Source organism: Schistocerca serialis, chromosome 11, assembly GCF_023864345.2.
Source record: "Schistocerca serialis cubense isolate TAMUIC-IGC-003099 chromosome 11, iqSchSeri2.2, whole genome shotgun sequence".
In the NCBI taxonomy this organism is placed as follows: Eukaryota; Metazoa; Arthropoda; class Insecta; order Orthoptera; family Acrididae; genus Schistocerca; species Schistocerca serialis.
In genome coordinates this window covers 35,757,901-35,785,099 of record NC_064648.1, presented here as the reverse complement: position 1 = coordinate 35,785,099, position 27,199 = coordinate 35,757,901, and the positions used below count along the sequence as shown (strand labels likewise).

Below are 27,199 nucleotides of genomic sequence, written 5' to 3'. Positions count from 1 at the left end.
TTCCGCAACAGAAATTTTTGGCTTTTAATAACAAAAAAACAACAAAAATATCAATATGTACAGTTTAACAATGTGCTATGTACAGAAAAAAGTTTGTTTTCATCGCCCACAAGAGGTGCACAATCTATGTACAAGTTTAGAATATATACTGGTATTTGGTTTGCAGGAATGATTCACAGTTTGACAATACTGTGGAGCTGATACAAAAGTAAGTACTACATTTTATGCTAAAGGTAAAGTCAATGAAGAATGATAACAGTGGGAGCATTGAAACAGCTGATCTTTGGAACATGGGCAGTATATACTGTATAATAGAGTCACAATCACAGAGCTTTAGACAGGAAACTATCTTGCATCACTTACAACAAGCATTTTAGAAGTTAACAGTGTTTGCTTTTCTTTACTATTTTCTTTCATTAATTTTGGATCACTGCATTCCTATTTTTAATAACATAAAATTATCAATTTTGCACCGTACGGAAAGGTAACGTTTGGCTGGATTTCTGTATTCGTACATCTGTGGCAGCTCAGTTGAAAGGACAACAGTATGAGGTGCAGAAAAAAGGTCATGTGAAGTAAAAAAAAACTTAATACTGACATTTGCTCTGTCCTTTGTGGTTGCTGACACAGAAAGCTTTTCACCAGCTTTAAGTGAATGGTGGCATGATGAAATAATTATGGGCTACACGAGGTGTGTGAAACTGTAAAACTTTCTCCTGTGAACCTGCTGCAGAGAATCTAGGGTTACTTTCTTTTTAACATAATGTGTCAACAACCTTTAGGATAGCACAGAAAATAATGAGTGTAATCAACATTATAACAGTTTATTGCCTAATTTTATTGAAAATGTGGAATCCTCTTATTTGAAATTGGTAAAGTATACTCACATTGTCCAGACAAAATTAGAAAAATTAATTCCCATCACAAACTATGCTAGCTCCCACACAATAGAAGTGATTTTTATAGCTATTTTACAAATTGCAAAACTGTTGAAAAATTTGTAGTAGGGAAAGGCCCGGTGGAAACAAACACCAGTCTCGGTTCAAAGATCTGCGTAACAAAGCAGGAAGACTAACAGGAGAGACATGGAAACTTTTGACCCTGTACAAAGCAGAAGGCTGCATTCTGAACACTATAACACAAATGAGCAGAGCTACAATACCACATCCATACAGAAGTGCCCATTATTTTGCAGAGCTCGAATACTGGATGTACGTGGTTTTGCAAGCATTTTCCAGGCCTCCAGTAATACAAAAGCTGCACCCTCCAGCTGCCATATTTTTTATGGGAAATTCCCACAACTTCCAACATCCACTGCAATCTGACAATAGCAACTCCAGTGAACAGCACAGCAATCTGATCACAGGTACGAACTTCGAAGCATAAAAGCTGCTACATGTACCACGAGAGCAGGAAATTGCAGGACTATCACTTTAGGTGATGCATTCAAATCAGACTGTGATAACTTTAACAGTGACTCTACACTCTTATGAGGGAAGTGTACACAAGACACTTCTTCAGCGATCTTTCACGCACTTTTAGTACGTACTTAAATATAACAAATGCCACTCTAGTATGAAGCACTTTGAGCATTTCTGGGACTGACGTACGTGTTACGAAGCTGTCAGATACCGTACGAGAGGGTCAGCCGTCTAGCAGCAATGTTACCATAAACAGCTAAGGTGAGAGACTACTCTACTCAAACCTACTCTGTTGCCTTCCTGTCTATTGATATTTTTTCCCCCAAATATTCCTCTAAAGACTTCAATATTGCAACAGATCAGATTTTTCGGAAAGCAGTAGAGCTCAAAAAAGGACCCTCAAGGAATCTACAATGGTCAGAATCACATATGCTGCGACTCTAAAACGACCTGCTTAATCGGTTGCAAATATCGAAGCTTCTTACATATTTGAGAATGAAAGTATGGAAGAGTGATTAGACGCTATCCTGCCCACAGGACAAGTGACCTACATACTGGTCTCCAGATGTGAAATTCTCAACTTGCTAGTCACACCGACCCACTTTTGGCAACTACCCAGAAGCCAGACAATTTGGCCATTTCCTGTCCGAACTGCAGGAAAGATCGAAATTTTTCAAGTCGCAATATCCAGTAGAAAGAGTACGGAGATTACAAATCTAAGTTTGAGTAGGGCATAAATGTGGCTACAGATCACTAAATGTCAGTAATTAGATTCAAATCGATCCCCAGAAACACTAGGAAAACCTTGAAACAGATCATGTACTAATAAACTTTGACAAAGGGTCACAGACTTCCAGTAAAAGGTTACTAGGACCTCCAACTCTTACAAATCAAATCTTAAGATGCTTGTGATAGAGATCTCTTCCATAAGAAATTGGTGACAAACAAGCTATACCAAGACGAGCGACCAAAAAGAAAAGGCCGTCCTTGTGGATTGAGGAACGTAAGCAAACCCAATCAAACTCTGCGCTTCAAAGAAAATGAAGTTCACTGCCAAATATAACAGGACTTAACATGGTCCTCGATGGCCAGAAAATAATAATGAAAATAATAATAATAATAATAATAATAATAATAATAATAAGAAGAAGAAGAAGAAGAAGAAGAAATAATGATGGTGGTTGTTTTGAAAAGCATTTTTTTTATTTCTAAATACAGATCAAATCCAACTTGCAGATTGCTTGGAGAATCTGGAGGTATTGAATGACTGTATATCTGATCTCTTATCAATGATAAGAAACTATGATAAGGAAATAAAACATCAAAATCTCCTTTGTTAAGTCTCGACAGCCAAACTCTCCACGATCTGGCAGAACCAGGCAACATCCAAAACAAAGAAGATATGCTCGGTGGAATCACTGGCGCTCCCTGTGTTGTTATACAGCTGCGAGACTTGGACTGTGTAAGCTAGTCACACGAGCAGAATTGGTGCCTTAGAGATGCGGTATTGGCGGAAGATGTGTGTACCTCGGACAGAAAGAAGAACCGGAGCTTATCTTCTAGAAGAATTTAGCATAACAAGTTTAGCTTTCTGCATCAGTCAAAGATAGATACAGTTTTCATGGGTACTTTTTGAGAAGGGAAGGGGATAATTTCAGAAAGATTATTTCGTGAAGCAAAACTGAAGGCAGAAGACTACGAGGAAGAGCAGGAACAGGTTGACTGGGTAAAGTGAAGAAGATTAGTGGCCTATCACTCCACATATTGGGAAGCACTGAAGAGCTCCGAGTGGAGACAACTTTTTAAAGATTCAGGTACTCGAGAAATAAGGTCATGACACTCGGCAATGAGTAAACTGACTGACTAATGACGGATCACTGTCGCACACTCACAGTGAGCTGTAACTGAGGTGCGATAATGGATGATGATGATGATTGATGATGACGATATTCATATGCTTATTTCAATAAATTTCACACTATTCTAAGCATAGCCTGGTATAATTTTCCTGCAATACAAGATCGAATGTATTACTATGATTATTATACTGATGTTTTCTAAACAAACTTTCATTGTACCAACAAGAGTGTTTGGAGGACAATTCAGGTGCAGTAGGATTGAGCAGACTTTTAGTACGCCACCTCAACCGGCCACGCTGACACCGCCGCTCGACAACCGGCACTTTCGTGCGGTACGTGGCAGGATCACAAGGTTCTGAACCTCTATTTCTCAAAAAAAGACTGACAAGTGTGTTGTACCAAAGTGGTGTCTGTTACATCTAAATATAAACCGCAAGTGCACAAAAGATGAGCACCATCACCGACCTGCCAGCTGTGCATCTCCCCCGTTAACGTCACGTGAGAGAAATACCAGGCGAGGAGGGAGCGTACAGTTTACCATGCAGAGTGTGCGAGTGACACCAGCCAGTGTGCGTGTAAACTCACCGTCTGGCAGGAGAGGGCAACACTTCGGCATTCCCCACCCCGTAATGTCACGACGACACAGGGTGCACGACCGGAAGCTGCCGTATCGCGAGACTGAGAGCCCCACCCAGACTGCTGAAATATGTCTGACGTCATCTGAATTTCACCAGTGAGTTAACCGAGAACATTTTACCCGAGGATTCTGCTGTGAAAAAAGTCAGTATCGATCCTGCAGTTCGCTTTTACTCTTGCACTCTCCAAAACTGTCAAATCCTGAAAACACTCAGGTAGCACCATATATCTAGTACTGTCATAACTGGCAGGTACATCTAGCAGGAAAAAAACTTAACTAAACAGGAACATTACTGAGCTAAGCAAGGTCGCCACAGTGTCGACACGGGCTGAGACGGAAAGGAGACGCAGAACGGCGAGACCTCTCCCGTGCGGCGAACGCCTCCGACTGCCGCACTCACACCGAGAAGCTCTCGCCGCAGCCACAGGTGCCTTTGATGTTGGGGTTGTTGAAGACAAACTCCGAGGCGAGGCGCGTCTCGACGTAGTCCATCTCGGTGCCGAGCAGCGTGAGCTGCGCCTTGCGGTCGATGATGACGCGCGCCCCGTCCTGGACCACCTCCTCGTCCAACCGGCCCTTCTCGGCGGCGTATTCCAGCGTGTAGCTCAGCCCGTTGCAGCCGCGCTGCCGCACGCCCACCTGGGGAATAAGTGAGGTGCGGCATTAGGACACTGAAATCTGACAGCCTTACATTTTACATAGGACATTATTTTATTCGTAACAGTTCAAGAATCTTGCAGCTGTTTTTTTAAATACACACGAAAAGGAAAGTTGCTACTCACCATACAGCAGATATGCTGAGTCGCACATAGGCACAACAAAACGACTATCAGAAACAAAGCTTTCAGCTAGTAAGGCCTTCATCAAAAACACACACACACACACACACACACACACACACACACACACACACACACACCCTTGGGACACCAAGGAGGAGTTGTGGGATATAAACAAAAGTTGGTAGGCATATTTCTACATCTGAAAGATGATTCTTATGCACCAGCTGCTCTTAATGCCACTATGAGGATGCAACTCAGATTTGCTTTAAGTACCTGCTGTAACGGTCGCGATTGCTAGTTACCTCTGAGACTGGACGTGGTGAGCTGATGTTAGTGAGGAATTCCTTTAAGGTGACGAAGACGCTGTTATCGACACCTCACCGACTTTGAAAGAGTGTGTGTAATAAGAGAAGCTGGAGGTTCCTTCTCGGACACTGCGGAATCACTTGGCGGTAATGTTGCCACTGTACACAACTGCTGGCAGCGGTGGTCACGGGAATGTAGGGTCGCAAGGAGGCCGAGTTCCGGATAGCCGAGTGGCACTACCCACAGGGAAGACCATTACGTTCAGTGTATGGCTCTGATGCATCATACTGCATCTGCAGCAGCAACTTAAGCAGCATTGGCACAAGAAACTGTTACTGATCCGTTGCCCTGTAGCACACATCCCACTGACCTCGAACCACCACCATTTGCAACTTCAAGTGGTGTTAAGTGAGACCTAACTGGAGAACAGGGCAGAGATCTGTTGGTGTTCTGGTGAAAGCTCATTTTGCCTCTCTGCCAGTTACGGTCGTGTGTTTGTTACGAGGAGAGCAGTAGAGTACCTGCAACCGACCTGTCCACGTGTTAGACACTCTGGACCTACACCTGCAGTTATTATCTGGGATGCAAACCGTATGACAGCAGGAGCACTCCAGGTGTTATCCCACACACCCTGATTGTCAATTTGTACGTCAATCTAGTGATTCGACCTGTCGTGCTGTCATTCGAGAACAGCATTCTGGGGGGTGTTTTCCAGCAGGATAACACCCACATGCAGCTGTTGTAACGCAACACGCTTTACAGTGTGTCTACATGTCGCCTCGGCCTGCTCGATCACGAAATCTCTCTCCAATCGAGCCGTACAGGTTGTCATTATATGGCATCTCCGACGTCATCCACAACCGGCATTAACCATCCCCGTCATGACTGACCAAGTGCAGCAAGCTTGGAAAACCATCCGACAAACTGACGTCTCGCGTCTGTACAATACAATGTGTGCCCGTTTGGGAGTTTGCATTCAACATTCTAGCTGTGACACTGGTTACTAATTTACTAGAATTTCACATTTGCAATGGCTTCTCTCACACTCACATTAACCTGTGATCTTGTAGTGTTGACCACTTAAATATGTTATCTAGAAAAATGCATTCCCATAATTTCAGTACTCTACATTAATTAATTGGGGAACATACCTTCACCGAAGAGTCAAGCAGTATATTGCTCCCTCCTACGTATATCTCGCGAAGAGACCGTGAGGATAAAATCAGAGAGATTATGGCCCACACAGAAGCATACCGACAATCCTTCTTTCCACGAACAATGCGAGACTGGAATAGAAGGGAGAACCGATAGAGGTACTCAAGGTACCCTCCACCACACACCGACAGGTGGCTTGTGGAGTATGGATGTAGATGTAATTTTTTTGGGTGTTATAATTTTTTCCATCTGTTTGAAGGAAAAATCTGCAATCAGTTGCACTTTTTGATGAATGCTTTATTACACTGTTACTAGTTTCAGACCTGAGCCTACCATCAGACAGTAGTGAGGTTTTCTTGTGGAAATTTCACATTATTTTGGTCCTGTTATATAACACGAATCTTGTCTTTTTGTCATGTTCACATTTAGCATTGTCCATATTAATTACACACAACCCTATGCCGTACTGCATAAAGAATAACCTTCCCTAAAGTAAATAAAATGTAAATATCTTTAACACTATGACAAGCCTCCAGAATGAATTTTCACTCTTCGGCAAAGTGTTTGCCGATTCTGTCAGATTAAAACTGTGTACTGGACTGCAATTTGAACTCGGGACGTTTGCCTTTCACAGGAAAATGCTCTACCAACTGAGCTACCCTAGCACGGCTCATGACCCGGCCTCACAGCTTCAATTCTGCAAGTACCCCATCTCCTACCTTCCAAACTTCACAGGAGTTCCCCTGCGAAACCGAGTTCGAGTCTCCGTCTGGCACACAGTTTTAATCTGCCAGAAAGTTTCATAATGAAAATCTTTTGTAGAGAAAATAACCAATCTCCTGACATTTCACTTCATAGGACCAAAATAATATGAAATTTATGAGAAATCCTCACTGCCACCTGACGAGCTCAGGCACGAAAATAGTTATGGTGAAATAAATCTTTCGTCGAGAAGCACTGGTTGCAGAACTTATACTAGAAATGTGTTACATGACTTTAAACGTATTATTGACAAACTAACTTATTTCGTTGACAGCAATACACAACTCTGAAGGCAGCAGTATAAAATACAGAGAGGAAGAGGATATTTACAACTTTTACAGAAACCATACTGTAGTTATGAGAGTCTAAGGCCACAAAGAAGAAGCAGTGGTTGAGAAAGGAATGTGACAGGGCTGTAGCCTATCTCCAGCGTTATTCAGTCTGCACATTCAGGAAGCAGTAAAGGAAACCAAACAGAAATCTGGAAATGCAATTAAAGTTCACGGAGGAGAAATGATAACTTTGTGATTTGCAGATCACGTCTGTACCTTTTCAACATTTGAAGCTGTTATGCCACTGCCACAATATACGGTATACTAAGTTACACTATTTATTTCAATGAACGATAAACAATTTTACTACAGTAAGTTTTACTTGCAAAATACGAATCTATAGTCTCGATACATCTTTGGGAAAATAAACCTACGATGACGTGCTAAATCGAGACAAGAAAGTACACAGATAATTTACATACAAGACGCAACATTATATGAGCCTTCTCAGATTACAGCAGCACGGCATAGTACATTTTAATTTTGTCAGAAGGCAAAAGACTTGCAAGAGCAGTTGGACGGAATGGATAGTGTCTCGAAAAGACAAGACGAACATCAATAAAAGTAAAACAAGGTAAATGGAATACAGTGTAATTAAATCGTGTGATGCTGAGGGGATTACATTAAGCAATGAGATACTTGAGGCACTATAGGAGTCCCGCTATTTGGATAGCAAAATAACTGGCTATGGCCAAAGTAGAGGAGACACAAAGTACCCTCCGGCAATAGCGAATATGGCATATCTGAAAAAGAGCAATTTGTTAATGTCAAACAAAGATTTAAGTTTTAGGAACTCTTTTCTGGTGGTATTTGTGGAGTGCAGCCATGTATCGAACTGAAGCGAGGATGGTAAACAGCTGTACATTTACATACATACTCCACACGCTACCTCGACATCTTCCTGTACGCCACAGCACCGTCAGCAAACAGCCACAGATTCCTGTTCACTCCGTCCGTTGTCCATCAGATTTTTTTTTTTCTTTTGAGCTATCAGTCTTCTAACTGGTTTGATGCAGTCCTTCACAAATTCCTCTCTCGTGACAATGCTTTCATTTCAGAGTAGCACTTGCGACCTACATCCTCATCCTCACCCATTTGCCGGACGCATTCGAATCTCTGTATTCCTCTTCAGTTTTTACTATCTACAGCCCTGTCTAGCACTACGGAACTTACTCTGCGATGTCTTAGCAGATGTCCTACCATCTGTCCCTTCTTGTTGTCAGTGTTTTCTATATATTCCTTCCCATGCCGATTCTCTGGAGAACCTCCTAATTTCTTACCTTACTAATTTTCAACATTCATCTGTGGCGCCACATCTCAAATGCTTCGATTCTCTTCTGTTCCAGTTCTCCCACAGCCTGTGTTTCACTGCCACACGATGCTGTGTTCCAAACATAAATTCTCAGAACTTTCTTCCTCAAACCAAGACCTATGTTTGATACTAGTAGACTTCTCCTGGCCAAGAATGCTCTGTCTGCCAGTGCCGGTCTGCTTTTTATGTCCTCCTCCGTATGAGCGACTTGGGTTACTTTGCTGTCTAGGTAGCAGAATTTCATAACTTCATCTACTCCACAGTCACCAGCCCTAATGTTAAGTTTCTCATTTACGTACATAAAGAACAAGCACAGTCTTACCACACTTCCACGAGGACACGCTGTCGAGGACAGCGTACCGGGTTCTATCAAGTGAGAAGTCTTCGAGCCACTGATGTCTGTTATCTCCATTAATACTCTGCAGTGGGGTACCGTGCGAAACACTTCCCAGAAATCTAGGAATACGGAACCCACAGTTAGCGAGATATCACGTCAGAAAAGAACAAGTCGAGTTTTGCACGAACAACTTCTTCTAGCACTGTGCCGATTCGTGGACAGAAGTTTTCCCGTCTCGAGGAAATTTATTGTATTCAAACTCGGAATATCTTCAAGAATTCTGCGGCAAACTAATGTGCTGCAATTGTGCAGGTATGTTCTTTTACCTTTCTGATGTACAGCGGTCAGCTGCACTTTCTTCCAGCCACTCAGGACTTAGCACCGAGTGAGAAATTTGCAATAAATGCAAGCTAAGTAAGGGACCAATGTCTGTAAAACCAAATTGGGATTTCGTCTGGACCTGGTGACTTATTTGTTGTTCAGACAAGAAGAGAACAGGAACTTTTAAATGTGGTGCTAGAGAATAATATTAGAGATTATATAAGTAGATTAAACAACTAAGAAAGAGGTACTGAGTAAAATTGAGTAGGAAAGAAATTTGTGGCACAACTCGACTAAAACAAGGAACTGTTTGATATGTCGCGTCCTGAGACACCAAGGAATCATCATTTGGTACTCTAGTACCAAATCATGATTCCTTGATGCCTCAGGATGTGTGTGCATGTGAAGGTGGGTGTGGGAGGGGAGGGGGGGGGGGGGCAGGCCTTAATCACAGAGGAGGACTAAGATGTGACTACATCAAGCAGGTTCAAACGGGTGTAGGGTGCAGTAGCTATGCAGAGACAGAAAGGCTTCTAAACAGCAGACTGACACGGAGAGCTGCATCAAACGAGTGTGTGAGGAAAGGGAAGTGTTAGCCAACAGCTATCTATTGACAACGATGAACATGACAGTTTAAAGTATTTTCATTTGTTAAGTAATGTAGGATCAAACTGTTCGGAAGTTTTTGTTATTATTTCTGCATGTAAACTGTTTACTTTTTCGGGGAGGAGGGGGGGGGGGGGGGGGGTGTCAATTTTAAACTTTCCATCCCTTCTCTCATCCCAACACTCATAAAAATCAACAGTTTCATAAAAGTAATATAAGTAATATATTTCAAAACAAATACCACCATCTCATTAAATTAACTTATTTTACTGATTGAATTAAGATTAAAGTCAAAACAATTTAAAAATCCGAAAAAGTAATACAAGATAACCAGTACTCATTGCGCAAATATTAAATTTAAAATTTCAGTTTCCGAATTTTTTTGCTGCAAAAATATTTATGATCTCATCATAGTTTATGGAAGTGGCACATTGTGCTCTATGACTATTATACTCAGATTCAATCACCTTTGCTGTGCTTATTGTAATGTATTAAACTGGGGACCTAGAAACAACAGGCTTCATCCCGCCATAGCCCTCAGTGGTTCACAACCCCGCAATAGGCCACAGCAGTCCACCCACCCCACCGCTGCCCCACACCGAACCCAGGCTTATTGTGTGGTTCGGCCTGCCCCCCAGTGGTCACTCCCCCCCCCCCCCCCTCCCCCAGGAGCATCTCATAACAGATGAGTGTAGCTCCAATGTTTGGATGGTAGAGTAATCATGGTGTACGCATATGTGGAGACAGTGTTTGCGCTGCAATCACCGACATAGTGTAGCTGAGGTGGAATAAGGGGAACCAGCTGGCATTCGCCAAGGCAGATGGAAAACCACCTAAATCATCCACAGGCTGGCCGCCACAACGGACCTCGCCACTAATCCACCGGGCAGGTGACATTGAAAAAGTACAAAGAACGCCAGCTCGTTTTGTATTATCGTGAAATAGGGGAGACAGTGCCACAGACATGATACGTGAATTGGAGTGGCAATCATTAAAACAAAAGCGTTTTTCATTGCGACAGGATCTTCTCGTGAAATTTCAATCACCAGTTCTCTCCTCCAATTGTGAAAACATTATGTTGGCACCCACCTATACTGAGAGAAATGATCATCACGATAAAATAAGAGAAATCAGGGCTCGCACAGAAAAATTTAAGCGCTTGTTTTTTCCCGCACACCATTCAAGAGTGGAACAGTAGAAATACAGCTTGAAGTTGGTTCATTGAACCCTCTGCCAGACACTTTATTGTGAATAGCAGAGTAATCATGTAGATGTAAAAGAACATTGTATTCAATAATGGTGTAAAATAATATGTCATCCTCCACAGTACACAGCAAAATGCATTAATGTGTCTCCATTCACTGTACTTGACAATGGTGTGAAATCTGAAATCTAGATTGTACATAGGGAATATAGAGTCAAATGGCAGTGTATTCCTTAAAAAAGTTTTTAATTCATTTCAGCTGGCTGGAATTGCGTTCTCTAGAGGAAATAGAAACTGGCACGATAAGGAATATTTTTAAGGCCCTCTACCAATTTATTTTTATAAATTAACTAAACGTGGATGATGCAATATGATCTTGCTAGCCTCTCTACATTGCCAGATCACGGTGTTCAAAACTTTTAATTTCAAAAATAAATTCTTGCTTGTTAAAATATCCTACATAGATACCTGCCAATTCTGCTGCTTTGACCTTTGACTCCCTCCACTTCCATTTCTTGAGCTTGGATACCACAGAAAAAACCAATTTTCTCCAGTACTTTAAACCTGGTTCTCAGCTCCATTACCATTCTCTCCATTATTTCTAACATGGGCAGCCTTAACAAGTCTTCCTGTGAATATCTGATACTACATCTACTATACAGCTTGCACTTACGTGCATGGCAGTGTGTTCACCTAATCACTTGCACACTATTTCTTTACTAATACACACACTAACATAGCTCAGGAAAAACATTTACTCACGAATCTATCTGTGCGAGCACCTGACTTCTCATACTTTATTACAGTGATCATTTCATATTTAGAGGAGAACACTGGCGATTGAAATTTCTTGAAAAGATCTCACTGTAACAAAAAACATTTTTGTTTTAAAGATTACCACTCCAACCTGCATATCTTATCCATCACACTCTCTCCCTATTTCGCGATAATACAAAACAAACCGCCCTTCTTTGAACTTTGAGTTTGTCCGTCAATCCTATCCACTACTGCTAGAACACTGTTCTAGCAGTAGCAGACACCAAAAGATCCTGAGGAAGATCCCAGCAGAGGGGTCAAAATGTCGAACATTAACGTTTTAGAAGAAACGTGACGCGGCCTAATAACCCAGAAGATTTTAACTTCAGTGACAACGGCCACAAAAGCCTGCAGATTAACTTGGAAGAACTTTAGTTTTATTGAATGGTATCACTTTTTGATTGCACTTTTTTTATATATCTATAGTTCTATGACTATTTTTTATGAAGATTTGGCATAAATATTTTATACTTAATCTAAAAATAAAATTCCATCAAAAATTTGCTGCTGCAAAATTCTGCCGCCTGGACAAGTACCTCCTCTGCACCCCATTCAGATTTGGCCCTGATTCAGCACATCTTCAAGGTGAAGCAACAACAGCAGTTTTACTACTTCTTGTGACACTCACTCATTTGGCAGTTACTCTGTGCTGCAGGTTCACATGCAGAAGGAGCACAGTGTACAAGCGAGTAAATTGTGCCACGACAACGAAGAGGACGACACGGAGAACGAGAAAGAATCTCTTATCTGTCAAATATGTGTTCTGTGCTGTTGTCTTATCTCACACTGTCCACCATTGATGGAAAGATTACTGTAGTGCTCCTGATAAACAAATATTAATAGGAAGAGCTACTGTCACTGAAGCCAAGAATATGTCATGTCAGTTGAAGCAGTACCATACTCATTTACAAAATTTCATGTTACATTGAGCACGATACTTCCAGTAACTAATTTAATATTTTGGTAACAGCATCTGAGCCTTTTGAAGAGTAACAATGTGAGCCAATTAGTAGTATCAACTTAACAGGCCACAGACAAAATAACCAGCTACAACGCACAGGAACACCACGCCAGTCTTCAGACTGGAGAAGAAAACAGCAGCAGCAGCAGCAGCAGCAGCAACAACAACAACAATGAAAACTTTTATTACTACCCATTGTGTGGAGTGAGAAGTAAACATGGATTAAGAGGTAGAGAAATGGTTCAAAGCAACACACTCCAGCACAAAGGCTTCACCACCGTTGTTTTGAACCAAACGGATTACCTGGCAGAAGGACTCCACCAGGTGTCAGATACATCTACCTACAAACCTTGCCACAATGGCCACATTCCAGAAGTCCGTCAGGATGTCCAGTCACTTGTCAAATCCTTATGGCCATCTCAGAACCTCTCCTCTGAGTCCGCCTCTCTGCTCACCTTCACCACTCCCTGCACTCCCGCCTTCTACATGCTTCCTAAAGTGCATCAACCAAACTATCCAGCACGAACCATTGTGGCCGGTTACTGTGTCCCACTGAGAGAATCTCTGCTCACGTACACCGACAAATTCAATCTATTACCCGTAACCTACCCTCCTACATGAAAGATACCAACCATTTCCTCCACTGATACTCCACGGTTCGTGTCCCTCGACCACACAGTGCCTCGCTCATCATTATTGATGCCACCTCCCTTTACACCAACATCCCTAACGGCCATGGCCTTATTGCTTCTGAACACTTCCTTTCCCAATGCCTGACGGTTTCCAAACCGACAACACCTCCTTCCTAATCGCCACGGCAAGCTATATCCTCACACACAATTACTTCTCCTTCGAAGGCATTACCTGCAAACAAATCCGGGGTAAGGCTACGGGCACCCAGATGGCACCATCCTGTGCCAACCTATTCGTGGGCCATCTACAGGAATCCTTCCTCCTAACTACCCAGTATCCTAAACACCTCACCTAGTTCAGATTGACTCGTGACACGTTTCCGATACGGATCGAGGGCGAGGACATCCTATCCACGTTCCTCCAGAACCTCAACAGCTTCCCCCATTTGCTTCACCTGGTCCTACTCGACCCAACAATCCACCTTCCTAGATGTTGACCTCCATCTCAAAGATGGCTACATCAGTGCCTCCGCCCATATCAAACCTACTAACCACCAGCAAAACTCCCACTTCGACAGCTGCCACCCGTTCCGTACCGAGAAGTCCCTTCCGTGTAGTCTAGCCACTCGTGTTTCTCACACCTGCAGTGACGAGCAGTCCCTTTCGAAATATATCGAGGATCTCGAAGCCTTCACAGACCATAATTATTCTCCCGACCGTGTACGAAAACTAATGTCCCACGTCTTACCTTACGAGTCTCCTGCCACCTCCCAAAGTCTCACCGTCCGGCCACAGAGGAGCATTACCCTCTTAACTCGGTACTACCTGGGACTGGAGCAACTGAATTACATTCTCTGCCAGAGTCTCGACTAACTATCGTCGTGCCCTGAAACGAGAAATGCCCTGCCCACTATCCTTCCCACTAAAGATGAGCAAAGTCGTTCATCCTTAGGAACCGGTTCACTGGTGATAGCTCTTTTTTGGAAACCGTTCATTTTTCCTCTTTCACCGCTCATTGTACATGGTTCTGATGAAAAATTGAAAATTAGTAGCATAGGTGACTGAAGATGGAAGGCTCCGAGAGGGGGCACTTGCCTCCCTCCTCGAGTAAAGAGTTTTTATTCGTAAAAGAATTCTCACACACTTGTAATTTTCGTGATTCTGCAAAACATCTCGTTTAGCCAACTGTAGCGTTATGTGGCTGATCGCAGTGAATTAATATGAGGTGGCCCACGAAAAACCGGCCCCGAGTGCAGACCGCACTCCAACTACGCACGATTTGTTGACCGCTACGAGCGGACTGGATAAACGTGTATTAATTAGGCAGTGAAGGAATAACAAATAAGCTAATGCAAACAACTACTTCGAAACAATAGATGATGATTGGTAGGCAACAATGAGCAGTCCAGAACTCTGGGCCAATTTTTCATGGGCCACCCTGTACCACTGAAACAATATTGTAGGAGTTATACTATTCTCTTTGCAAAATGTGATACCATACACTCGATTACGAAGTGCGGGCTTCATTCGGTTGTAAGTCGCTCTGCCTTCCATAACAATGAACATGATCTTTTACCTTGGATAAAACAAAGACGGATTATGGTCACTTGTGTGTGCTGTGCCGACATCCTTTGCCTGTGTAATAACAAAATATCTTGCTTTTTTACAACATCTTCTGATGTTTATCGAAATAGTGAAGTAAGCTGATACACCTTTATGTTACCTGGAAATATGTACGTATTACATACCACGTAATTTTTATGTAGTTTACGTAATTATAAAATACATTTAAATTGCCAGTCGTGGTCGCTGAATAGAGTACGAAAAGAAACAGAAGTTCAGAGTTTACAAAAGGTTTGAAACAGATCTAGAATGGGCGTGCGAAGTGAACGAAACGAATAACAACTTCGTACCGAACTAACTATGAGCAGTCAGCAGTGGAACTGCGACGAGTGTCCGTGCGAAGAAGGACGAGTCCGCCATAGCGAGACAGAGACAGAGACCGAGACAGACGGGAACGGGGCCGTCTGACGTGCCGTTGCGGGAACGAGAGTGACTGTTTCCTGTTCCCGGGAACTATAAGTAGAAACCCGCAACTGAAGTGAAGTACGAAAGACCGTTCCTTAGAATTCGTTCCTCACTCGTTCCGTTCATCTTGGTGAACCGTTCCTTTGGACCTGTTAGTTCGCGAACGACCCACCTCTACTTCCCACCCCCGCCACCGTAGTATTCCGTCGTCCACCGAACCTACACAATGTACTCGTCCATCCCTACACAGCCCCTGCTCCCACCCCTTACCTCATGGTTCATACCCCTGTAACAGACCTAGATGCAAGACCTTTTCCATACATCCTCGCACCACCTACTCCAGGCCAGCCACAGGCATCACCTATCCCATCAAAGGCAAGGGTTACATGTGAAACCTGTCACGTGATCTGCAAGCTAAGCTGAGCTGCATTCTATGTAGTCACGACAACCGACAAGCTGTCTGTCCGCACGAATGACCACCGACAAACTGTGGCCGAGAAACAACTGGACCACCCTGTGGCTGAGCACTCTCCCCAACACGACATCCTTCACTTCATTTCAATGACTGCTCAACAGCCTCTGCCATAGGGATGCTTCCCACCAACACCAGTTTTTTCTGAACTGCACAGGTGGGAACTTTCTCTGCAATATATCCTCCGTTGCTGCAACCCTCGTGGCCTCAACCTTCGTTAGTCTTTCTCCTCAGCCATGCAGCCCCTTCCCTCTTCCCATTCCAGCAGTACACAGCCCTCGTTCCACCATTGCACCTAGTATTTTTACTTGTCTCCTTTTGCACTATCTCCCCCCCCCCCCCCCCCCTGCCCTCTGTCTAACCTCCCAACCCCACATAGCTGCCCAACCCTCTCTCCACCTCATGCTCCCTGGCAGCACTTCATTGTCACCCACTGCTACCCTGCTATCCCTCCCCCACCCCACCCCACCCTTTGTACTTTAAAAACCTGAGACAATATTCCAACACACATTACACCTGAAAAAGACAATAAAGACATCACATACCGAGATAAGTATTAGATCGGGAAAACATTCGAGGGAACGTATCTTCTGATGGACTGCATTCAAATGACAAATCTGAATACAGGAATTACAACACTGAAACTTCCAACTTTTGTAAGAGGAGTGTTAGAACAGATAGAAAACTTGGGTAGGGATAATGGTTTGGCGAGGTGATGAGGCTAGACTCTGATGTTATGGGGGTCAGGAGACTGAAGGAAGGTGATGCTGGGCAGCGTGGGCATCATCATTTCAGGGCTCGGCTTAAAGTAGCAACCTTGACAGAGTATTGAGGCATAAAAGACTTGGATCATCGTGGATGACAAAAGGGAGAGGGGCGCTTCCGAGTTATTTTGCAAGCAGGAGCTGTATTAGTCAGAGGGCGAGAGAAGGAGAGCACCTTTGAGGTCTGACGGCTATTTGTAGGACATGAAAGCCTGAAAGAGACGGTCACAACAGACACGTAGGGATTTGGTGGTGGAGCAGGTATGTTTGCTGTGGGTCGCTAGGCTGTACGGAAGGAAGCATTTCGTGTTGAAAGGCTGGTGGTTTAACTGCACGTACTTTTGTCTAATGACAAGTTTTCTATGGACTGGGGTTTGGATGTGAGTTTTACTGACATGGAATCTCTAACGTTACATTCTTAGATATCACATAGTAGTAAGTGATACACAATTTTAATGTACTACTAGATACGTCATAGCTTTTGTTATGTTGTCAAATATGTATGATTGTATTTATTCCTTTCATCTGTGCTAATCAATACGTTACACTATATGAAGTACTTTAACGAGCTGAAGATAACTAAGTTCATTATATCATTTCATACGCAAGATTACGAAACTGAACAATTTTGAATTTCATGTATACAAATTTCTGTTCAGTTTAATAAATAAATTCAAACCCAAGATGATAGTACTTCACAAATGAAATGCAATTTTTGTATATACAATATGCAAAATTAGAGAAATGAAATTTAAGGAAAAAAGTTTTATAATGTCTTAACCAATTACTCAAATGTAAACACTTTAGTCATTAGTAATCTGTAACATAATTTAAAAGACAGTTGAAATGTATGAAGTAATAACTTCAGCACAGAAACTCCTGTAAATAAAGAATCGCAATAATTGAGTGCTGTAGATGAAACTTTCACATTTCAAAAAATAATAGTTTTAAAAATAAAATTTTATGAAACCCTGTACAAAAAAAACTTAATATACAAGAAAACAAATTCTTTCAATTTCTTCATTAATGTTAAAGATATCGCCACTTTTCAATTTTTCTGAATACCTAATTTTTCACTGTATCTTTACAAAAGTACTGACATTAATCAAGAACCAGTTGTCACTGATTCTTACTTTTTTTTATATATAAGGACTGATGCAAGACCAAGCAGTTTAGTAAGATACAAGAAGATGAATATTACCAAATCATACTAAACACGCTATAAGGTCAAACAAAACTAGTTTTGGATTTAAACAGTTTGCTAATTTAAAAAAAATGGTTTTGACAATGGTGAGCAGAAGATACTCCTTGAAGTTCTAAAGGTAGCAGGGTTAAATACAACTTGTACAGAAAACACACAAATCGAAATCAAAGGACCTGCCAGTGGTTGAGAAGCAAGTGAGACAGGATTGCAGTCTACAAATACAGAGAAATATGGAAAGGAAATTGAAGGACAGGCAAAAGAAATAAAAACTTTGAAGTTTGCTGATTACATTTTAATTCTGTCAGAGACAGCTAAGAGCAACTGAATGGAATGGATAATTTCTCGAAATGAGGATACAAGATGAACATTGACGAAAAGAAAATGAGGGTAATGGAATGCAGCGAAATTAAATCATGATACTGAAGGTATTGCATTAGGAGATGAGACACTAAAAATAGAACAGAAGTTCTGTTATTTGGCAGCAAAGTAACTGACGATGGCCAAAGTGAAGAGGAAAAGAAAGACTGGATGTAGCAAAAAAAGCATTTATGAAAAAGAGAAATGAATATAAAATTGGTGGTTAATAAGTCTTTTCTGAAGGTGTTTGTCTAGTGTATCGCCTTGTTTGAAAGTGAAACATGGGAGGATAAGCATGTCAGACAAGATGAAAATAGAATCCTTTGAAATTTCGCCCGATTACATGGGTAGACCAAATAACTAATGATGTGGTACTGCATTGAACTGGGGAGAAAAATTTATGGTGCAATCTGATTACGAGAAGGGATCAGTCAGTATGAAACATCCTGACATGTCGGCCAATAAGCAGTCTTGTTATGGAGGAAAAAGTGTGTGTGGTGGGAGGGGGGTGGGCAAAAATTGCTGTAGAGGGAGATAAAGGAAGAAAGACAGTAAACATCTTCAAATGGCTGTAGGCTGCAGCAGTTGTGCGGAGAGGAGTGCTGCATCAAACCAGTCTGTGGACTGAACACCACAGCAACTAACAGAGTTCTAACAACTACTGACAACAATCAACACGAGATGGTTGTAATGTAAGAAAGGAAAGATAGAGGTCAATTTTTCACAAATACCAACTTTATTGTAAACAAAACATTAGCTATATTAAAGAAAGATGAGGAAGGAAATCTGATACAGCGTTGCTGGCGAAGATGCGGAAGGTTATGCAGAGAATCCACACAAAAGCTAAATAATAAATACTTGACAGGTATTAGAATATCTCCCTCACAAAATAAAATCCCCAACAAAGAAAACTCGGGATTAACAAGTCTGCCTCAACCTGCGACACTGAGATGCTGCTCACCCGCATTTCAATTTGGTGACAGTGACGTTAGTCATTAGAGCTGCAAACAAACAATCCATGAAATATTCTAATTCCAGCAACAGTATGAAACTAAGGAGACAACAGCAATAAGTTCTGCATCTACATGGATACTCTGCAAATCACATTTAAGTGCCTGGCAGAGAGTTCATTGAACTACCTTCACAATTCCCTATTATTCCAAGCTCGTACAGCGCGCAGAAAGAACACTCTTATCTCTGTGCAAGTTCTGATTTCCCTTATGGTGATCATTTCTCCCTACGTAGGTCAGCATCAACAAAATGTTGACACTTTCTGAGAAGAAAGTTGGTGATCGGAATTTTGTGAGAAGATTCCTCCACAGTGAAAAATGCCTTTGTTTTAGTGATGTCCATCCCAAATACTGTATCATTTCAGAGACACTCTACACCCTATTTTTGCAATAATACAAAACATGCTGCCCTTCTTTGAACTTTTTCAATGTAGTCTGTCAATCCTATCTGTTAAGGATTCCACACCATGCAGTAGTATTCTAAAAGATGACAGACAAGCATAGTATAGGCAGTCTCCTTAGTAGACCTGTTACATTTTCTAAGTGTAGTCTCTGGTTAGCCTTCCTCCGCAACATTTTCTAAGTCTTCCTCCCAATTTAAGTTGTTCATAATTGGAATTCATAAGTATTTAGTTGAATTTATGGCCTTTAGATTTGACTGATTTATCGTGTAATGCAAGTTTAACGAATTCCTTTTAGCACTCACATGCATCACCTCACACTTTTTGTTATTTAGGGTCAATTGCCAATTTTCACACCATACAGACATTTTTTCTAAACCTGTTTTGCAATTTGTTTTGATCTTCGATAAATGACAGCGTCATCAGCAAACAAATACGGAAGCGTCTGATCCCGCCCGTCTGCTCTGACCCATGACGTCACAAATACGGCGGCAACGACCATAAACCACGATTCCAATATGGCGCATATAAAATCGTTACGTACACATTATGGGGGCTATAATACTTCGAAAAACACACACACGTTCCACAAACAGCCTAATGACACTAACGGGACAAGCACGGGAAATAGGGGGTTTTTGGGTGGGGACAAACTAAATATAAACAAATTTAGACACCCACCCCCCATACAAAACCAAGCAAAACGATGAAAAAAAACCAACATCACAAAACTCCCCAAATATCACTAAACACAATATTATCTGGAATCGGACACTTCCCTTGACCTATACAGCTCAACAGAAGCTCCCGATCCCATAAATTAGGACCTAGCACTTCCCTTGACCTATATAGCCCAAAAACACCTCCCAATACCAATACCAACATTCACGGCCACACACTGGGATCGAACACTTCCCTTGACCTGTTATCCTTATGACATCTCCACATACTGGTAAAAGATGGCGGAACTTTAAGTAAGCCTCATTTCTTCATGACACACTGAACACTTCATGACTTCATCCAAAAATCCGAATAGTTGAAATTTTATTAGAGACAACGCACTGTCCCCATCATAGCCGACAACTGAAAACTGTTGACCCTGTCAGTCATATCCATACCTACTAAAGACATAAAAAAAAACAATTTACCAAAATTCACACATGACGCCACACTCGCAAACTAAACCAAAAACATCACCTAACACACCTCCAGAGAGCACCACCGATCACATCAAAACGACACCTACAAACACGCCACTCTCACAAACTAAATTCCGCGCCGCTGTGACGTCACACACCACAACAGCCTTACGTCACGGGTCAAAGCCGACGGGTGGGATCGGGTGCTTCGGTCGACCCCAAACAACCTTACACGGCTGCTCACATTGTCTTCCCAATCGTTTATATAGATAAGGAACAGAAAAGGGCCTATAACACTGCCTTTGGGAACGCCAGAAATCACTTCTGTTTTACTCTATGACTTTCCGTCAATTACTACAAAATGTGACCTCTCTGACAGGAAATCATGAATCCAGTCACAAAGTTGAGATGATATTCCATAAGCACGCTATTTCACTACAAGCCGCTTGTGCAGCACAGTGCAAGAGTCTTCCAGAAATATGGAATCAATTTGAAATCCTCGAAAATAGCACTGAACATTTCATACTTTTGGGATGGCCGCATAGCCAGAAATCACATAGGTTGAGGTCCAATGAATAAGCAGGCTGTGCAATTGGATCCCCTAGTTCGATTCGTTGACCAGGGAACACACGACTGAGATATGTCCGGACGTTAAAAGCAAAATGGGCTGGAGCACTATTATGGGGCAGCCACATTACCCTTTGAATCATCAATGGCACTACTTCCAGCAGGGGAGAAAGTCATCTGCAAGAAATGCTGACAGTTCCGGCCTGTTAGGCAACGTGGAAGAAAGATTGGTCCCAAAATACTTTAGTCAATTATCCCAGCCCAAACATTCAGCCTGCACCGAGGCTGATGATTCGTTGTGACCATACCGTGACAGTTCTGCAAACTATCCCACAGATGACTATTATGGAAGTTGAAGATACCACTTTGGGGTCGACAGAAGCATCCGATCCCACGTGTCGGCTTTGACCCGTGACGTCATGACGGCGCGGAGTTTGGTTTGTGAGTGTGGCGAGTTTGTAGATGACGTCGTGTTGTGGTTTGTTGTGGTTTCTGGTGGTATGTTCAGGATTTTCGTTTGTGTGGTGTAACAGGCTCAGTTTGCTTTTGCTCATTATCCAGAATTGTTCGAGTGTCGGCTGTGTTTGTAGTGGAATTCGTTTCAGTGAGTTAACGATTTTGTGTGAAGGTTAATTTAGTGGTGTTCGCTGTACATCGTGTGGTAAGTTTAGTAAAATTAATCGATTGTTGTTTTTGTTCAGGAATGGATATGACGGATAAAATTTACAGTGCGCAGGTCAAGTGAAGTGTTCGATACCACTGTGTGGCTGTGTATGTTGATATTGGTATCGGGAGATGTTTTTGAGCTATATAGGCCAAGGGAAGTGTTGGATCCTAATTTATGGGATCGCTAGCTGCTGTTGAGCTATATAGGTCAAGGGAAGTGTCCGATTCCAGATGATATGTTTAGTGGTATTTGGGGAGTTTCGTGAAGTAGGTTTTTTCGTCATTTTGTGTGGTTTTGTATGGGGGTGGGTGTCTAAATTTGTTTGTATTTAGTTTGCCCCCACCCAAAAACACCCCATTATCCGCCCTTGTCCCGTTAGTGTAATTAGGTTTTTTGTGGAAAGTGTGTGTGTTTGTTTTTCGATATATTTTCGTCCTTATAACGTGTACGTACCGACTCTATGTGCACCATATTGGAATCGTGGTTTATGGTCGTTTCCGCCATATTTTTGATGTCATGGGTCAAAGCAGATGGGTGGGATCGGACGCTTCCGTATTTCCCCACTTTGCCTAAAGGTGGCCTCATCTGTGAGTAGGATGGATGACAAAACCTGGAATTGTGGTTACCTGGTGAAGAAACCACTGACAAAACCCCTCCTGATGTGGAAAGTCAGTCACTGGTAAGTCCTCCACATATTGTAAATGATTAGGGTAGTAAAAATTGTTGTGGAAAAAGTTCCACACAATTGTTCCATTTACCCTGTACTCGCAGGCCAACTGCCCGATACTAACATGGTGGTTGCCTTCCGCAGTGTTAAATCCTATTTTCCTCCAAGACTGGAGTACGAACATTTTGGGTATGTCCTGCACGATCTCCTGCTTCCTGAAACGGCCCTGTCTCAGACAAACGGTGAAACACTGTCGCGGGCATTGAATGCTGTGGTGGTTGTCAGTGGGGATAGGTCTCCTGATACAACCTTGCTGCCTGCCAACCACTGCCATTTGCCTTTAGGATTTACAGAAGTGTCCGATTCTACTTGTCTGACCCATGATGTCATCAATATGGCGAAAATGGCTATGCTAAGCGTCTCCAATATGGTGCCAACGATATCACTACATACACATGGCAACAAACACGAAAATACTTATGTATAAGACAATAATGTCTCTCTCCTAAAATACAATCAAACTAATGGGACAACTGAGGGTTTTAGGGAGGGGACAAGCTAAATATAATAGTAAAAAAACACCGCGATCCCAAAACACACAGAATGATGAACAAAAAAATTATTACAAAATCTACAGGAATCTGACACTTCCCTTGACCTATATAGGTCAACCACAGCTGATGATACCAAAACACCAATGCCTACAGCAAACACTACGGAAATTGGAATCGGACATTTCCCTTGACCACAGCTGATGATACCAAAACACCAATGCCTACAGCAAACACTACGGAAATTGGAATCAGACATTTCCCTTGACCACAGCTGACAATACCAAAAAACCAATACCTACAGAAAAAACTACGAAAACTAGAATCTGTCATTTCCCTTGACCTATATAAGTAAACCATAACTATTGATACGAAAAAACCAAAACCTACAACTACGAAAAACAAAACCACACACACACACACACACACACACACACACACACACACACACACAGTGCCAGCAAACACAAGACATCATCTACATCCACATCAACCAACTGAAACTCTGTGCCCTAATGACATCACACACCATCACACCCTTACACCATGGGTGAAAGCAGACAGGTGGAATCATCAGTCAATCCCTAGAGTTTGTAAACAGTGGAGAAAAGTCACCCTGTGTAGCTCAAACAAAGATCCAGAATACCAGTAACCGATACAAAACTCGAAAACTTGGTACCACAAATTTCTTTTGACCTATATAGCTCATACGAAGGCCTCAAATATTACAAACCCACACACAACTCAAACCCAATACCACAAATTTCACTTACCTACAAGGCAGCTAAAATGAAGTACTAAAAAAAACAAACCACTCAAATCGTCAAATTTATTATTCAAAACTTTATGTACCCTATCTATAATGAAGTCTACAGGACAACAAACCAAAACACACAACTAATATCAAAAACATAACCAGTGATTATAAACCAATAACCATAATACCTAACAACCAAAGTTCAATACAATTACCAAACGCAAACAAGGAAAACCCCCAAATCCATGAAAACTTGCAACATCACCAATTTTCATATCCTACTCAAAGAAATCAGTTGCCCATGGCTCCTAAAAGCTGATGACATTGTTCTATTTGACAGTGAAAGGGAAATTACACCTCTGAAATTTGCTAAAGCCCTTGGGGAAACTGGTTTCAAATAAAAAAAACTGTACACTGCCAAGCTCCCCGCAATAAGCTGAAAGTCTAAACTGAAATACCAAAGTGAACTAAATTTGATCCTATGTGATTACATTGGTACAGCAGGTGCACACAGTATTTAATATAAAATATATCAACAGCAAATCTTTCAGTATCTTCTATTTCCTAGAGACAGCCATTTTGATTAGACACACTACCAAGACCAATTACAAAGAACAACATTTGTAAATTAAATTAAACATACATTATGTGAATACCATCAGTATAACACAAGGAGGAAACATGATTTCCACACTGAAGGTAAAAATTTGAAGATTGTGCAGAAGGGTGTACAGTCCTCTGGTATAAAGATATTTAATGCTCTTCCTCCAGAAATCAAATGTGAAATTGCCAACAAATCTACATTTAAAGAGCTTCTGAGGCAATTTCTTTTAGCCATGTCATTTTACAGTTTGGAAGAGTTTATGAAACAGTGAGAAACGGCCTTAAAATAAGATGTATTATCATATAAATTGAACATTAAGCTGAACATTCTTGTCACATATGTAACTCTCTTAGTGTTAACTGCTTATATTTAACAGTCTGGGTTATATGACCTTTTCAGGTTTAATTTACTTTGTTTTATACCTGTAATCTGTAGGTCTAAGGATTCTCATTCCATTATATTGTGTTATGGATCATTGTAGTGGTTAAGTAACTTTATATTCTTTACCTGTAAACATAGTGTACAAGTACTTGTCATTGACAATGTAAAAATTGACACACACTACATCCATGTGAAATTGTCACAGTTGGATCCATGGTGTAAGAAATAAATAAATAAATAAGACGGCAAAATTCCTTTTCCACCAGATAACCTTTGAGAGTTGGAAATTTGGTTCCATGGAGACTATCTTTTAAGTTTATTTGCAACCGAAGTGCAGTGGTCCTTTTTCAAGAATTGTCAGCCAGTTGGATATGGTTCACATCTAGTTATCTTCCGTATGTTACAGGTGTGTATATCAGCTTTCCAAACCTACTTTAAACTACTTTTTGACTTGAACAATTACATTACTATGTTCTTCAATACAGAAATTTAGGAACAGAGGCAAGGTATAGTGATGGAGACCCATTAGGGGATGTTGTACTTGACTGTTTTATATCTATGAATGTCATTTTTTTACATCTACATCTATACCCTGCAAACCACTCGAGGTGTATAGTAGAAGGCATCACCCAATGTACCAGTCATTGAGGTTGCTTCCTGTTCCAATCACATATGAAGCACAGAAGAATGATTGATCAAATGCCTTTCTGCAGTGTAGTAGTTATTCTAATCTTATCCTCACAATCCGTACGTGAGCAATCATTTAAAGCCTGTTCTTGAAACTTTAACAGACTTTCTTGGGATTGTTTACATCTACCTTCAAGAGCCTTCCAGTTCAGTTCCTTCTGTGTCTGTGATACTCTCCCGCAGATTAAACAAACCTATGACCACTCATGCTGCCCTTCTCTGTATGTGTTCAATATCCTCAGTGTCCCGCACACTTAAGCATGACAGGTACCATATGTGATTTGTATGGAACCTCCTTTGTAGACTGACTGCACTTCCCCAATATTCTACCAATAAACCGAAGTGTACCATCTACTTTACCCATGACTGGACCTATGTGATCATTCCAATTCATATTCCTACAAAGTTTTACGCCCAGGTATTTTTACGAGCTGGCCGATTACAACAAAAATTCCTTTTTATTATAGTAATAGGACTACATCTTTTCATTTAGTGAAGTGCTAATTTTATATTTCTAAATATTAAAGCAAGCTGTCAACCTCAGCACCACTTTGAAATCTTATCAAGATCTAAATGAATATTTATGCAGCTTCTTTCAGACAGTACTGCATTATAGATAACTGCATCGTCTGCAAAAGGCCGGATTTTATGACGTAATCACGACGGACTGGAATGTAGTGTAATGTAGCCAGCGATATATGGGCTAGGTTGAAAGGTATAGTTCGGCTGCGAGTTTGTGAAGCCACTGTCTGCCTGTTTATATAAACTGCGCATTCCAGAGTGGAATTCGCGAGCGTGATCAAAGCTCTCTTTTCCCATTTTCACGTTTTTCATATATGTTTAATAACAGGAATATTCGCAGCTCAAAACCCATAAGCTTGTAGAGATCCTGTTCGTCAGATTTTATTATGCTGCTGTTATTGACATATCGTTGGCGGTTTCTTAACAGGGTACATAGGTTTATTGTGGTCGTATATTCATCAAGTTAAAGACATCATCGGTAGGCCTATATCGGCGCGGTATCGCGTCGTTAACTAATCCCAAAATATTAATAGATATTTTGGCAACGTATTTATTTGCAAGAGTTTTCCAATGTATTTTCGAAAAGCAAGTCCCGTATGATTGATGCGAAAATTATGTCACTAGGGTCATCAAGCATACAACTAAGTCAATCTATCTGGTGCCCATACTCAGTGTGATACAAAATGACAAATAATGCTGACGAAACAATGCGCAAGCCCTCGGCATTGCGTAATGCCAAACGAAAAACAAACGTAAGAGACAATCCTAATCTGGGGTCATTACATCACGGTTGTGAACATTCACAAAATTCCAGAAGTTCACCTTCAATCCTATGCTATCCGGACGCGCCTTCATCAGCTCCTTCACTTTGTTGACAGCTGCTGGCGTTAGTACGAGTGCTGCTCTAGTTGGTATTGCTTTCCTGACACCTTTTACTGCTTTCACCGTCGCAGCTGCGACAACACGGGCCGCCATCTT

The 27,199-nt window shown here is 41.6% G+C and overlaps 1 protein-coding gene across 1 annotated transcript; it reads right to left on the bottom strand.

Moving 5' to 3' along the window:
- On the bottom strand, positions 1–27,199 carry LOC126426859 (iron-sulfur cluster assembly 1 homolog, mitochondrial). Its single transcript, XM_050088883.1, has 2 exons — positions 27,044–27,199; positions 1–4,556 (listed from the first exon to the last, which is right to left on the bottom strand). Exons 1-2 carry the CDS (start codon positions 27,194–27,196, stop codon positions 4,314–4,316), a joined length of 396 nt encoding a protein of 131 aa, XP_049944840.1. The 5' UTR covers positions 27,197–27,199; the 3' UTR covers positions 1–4,313.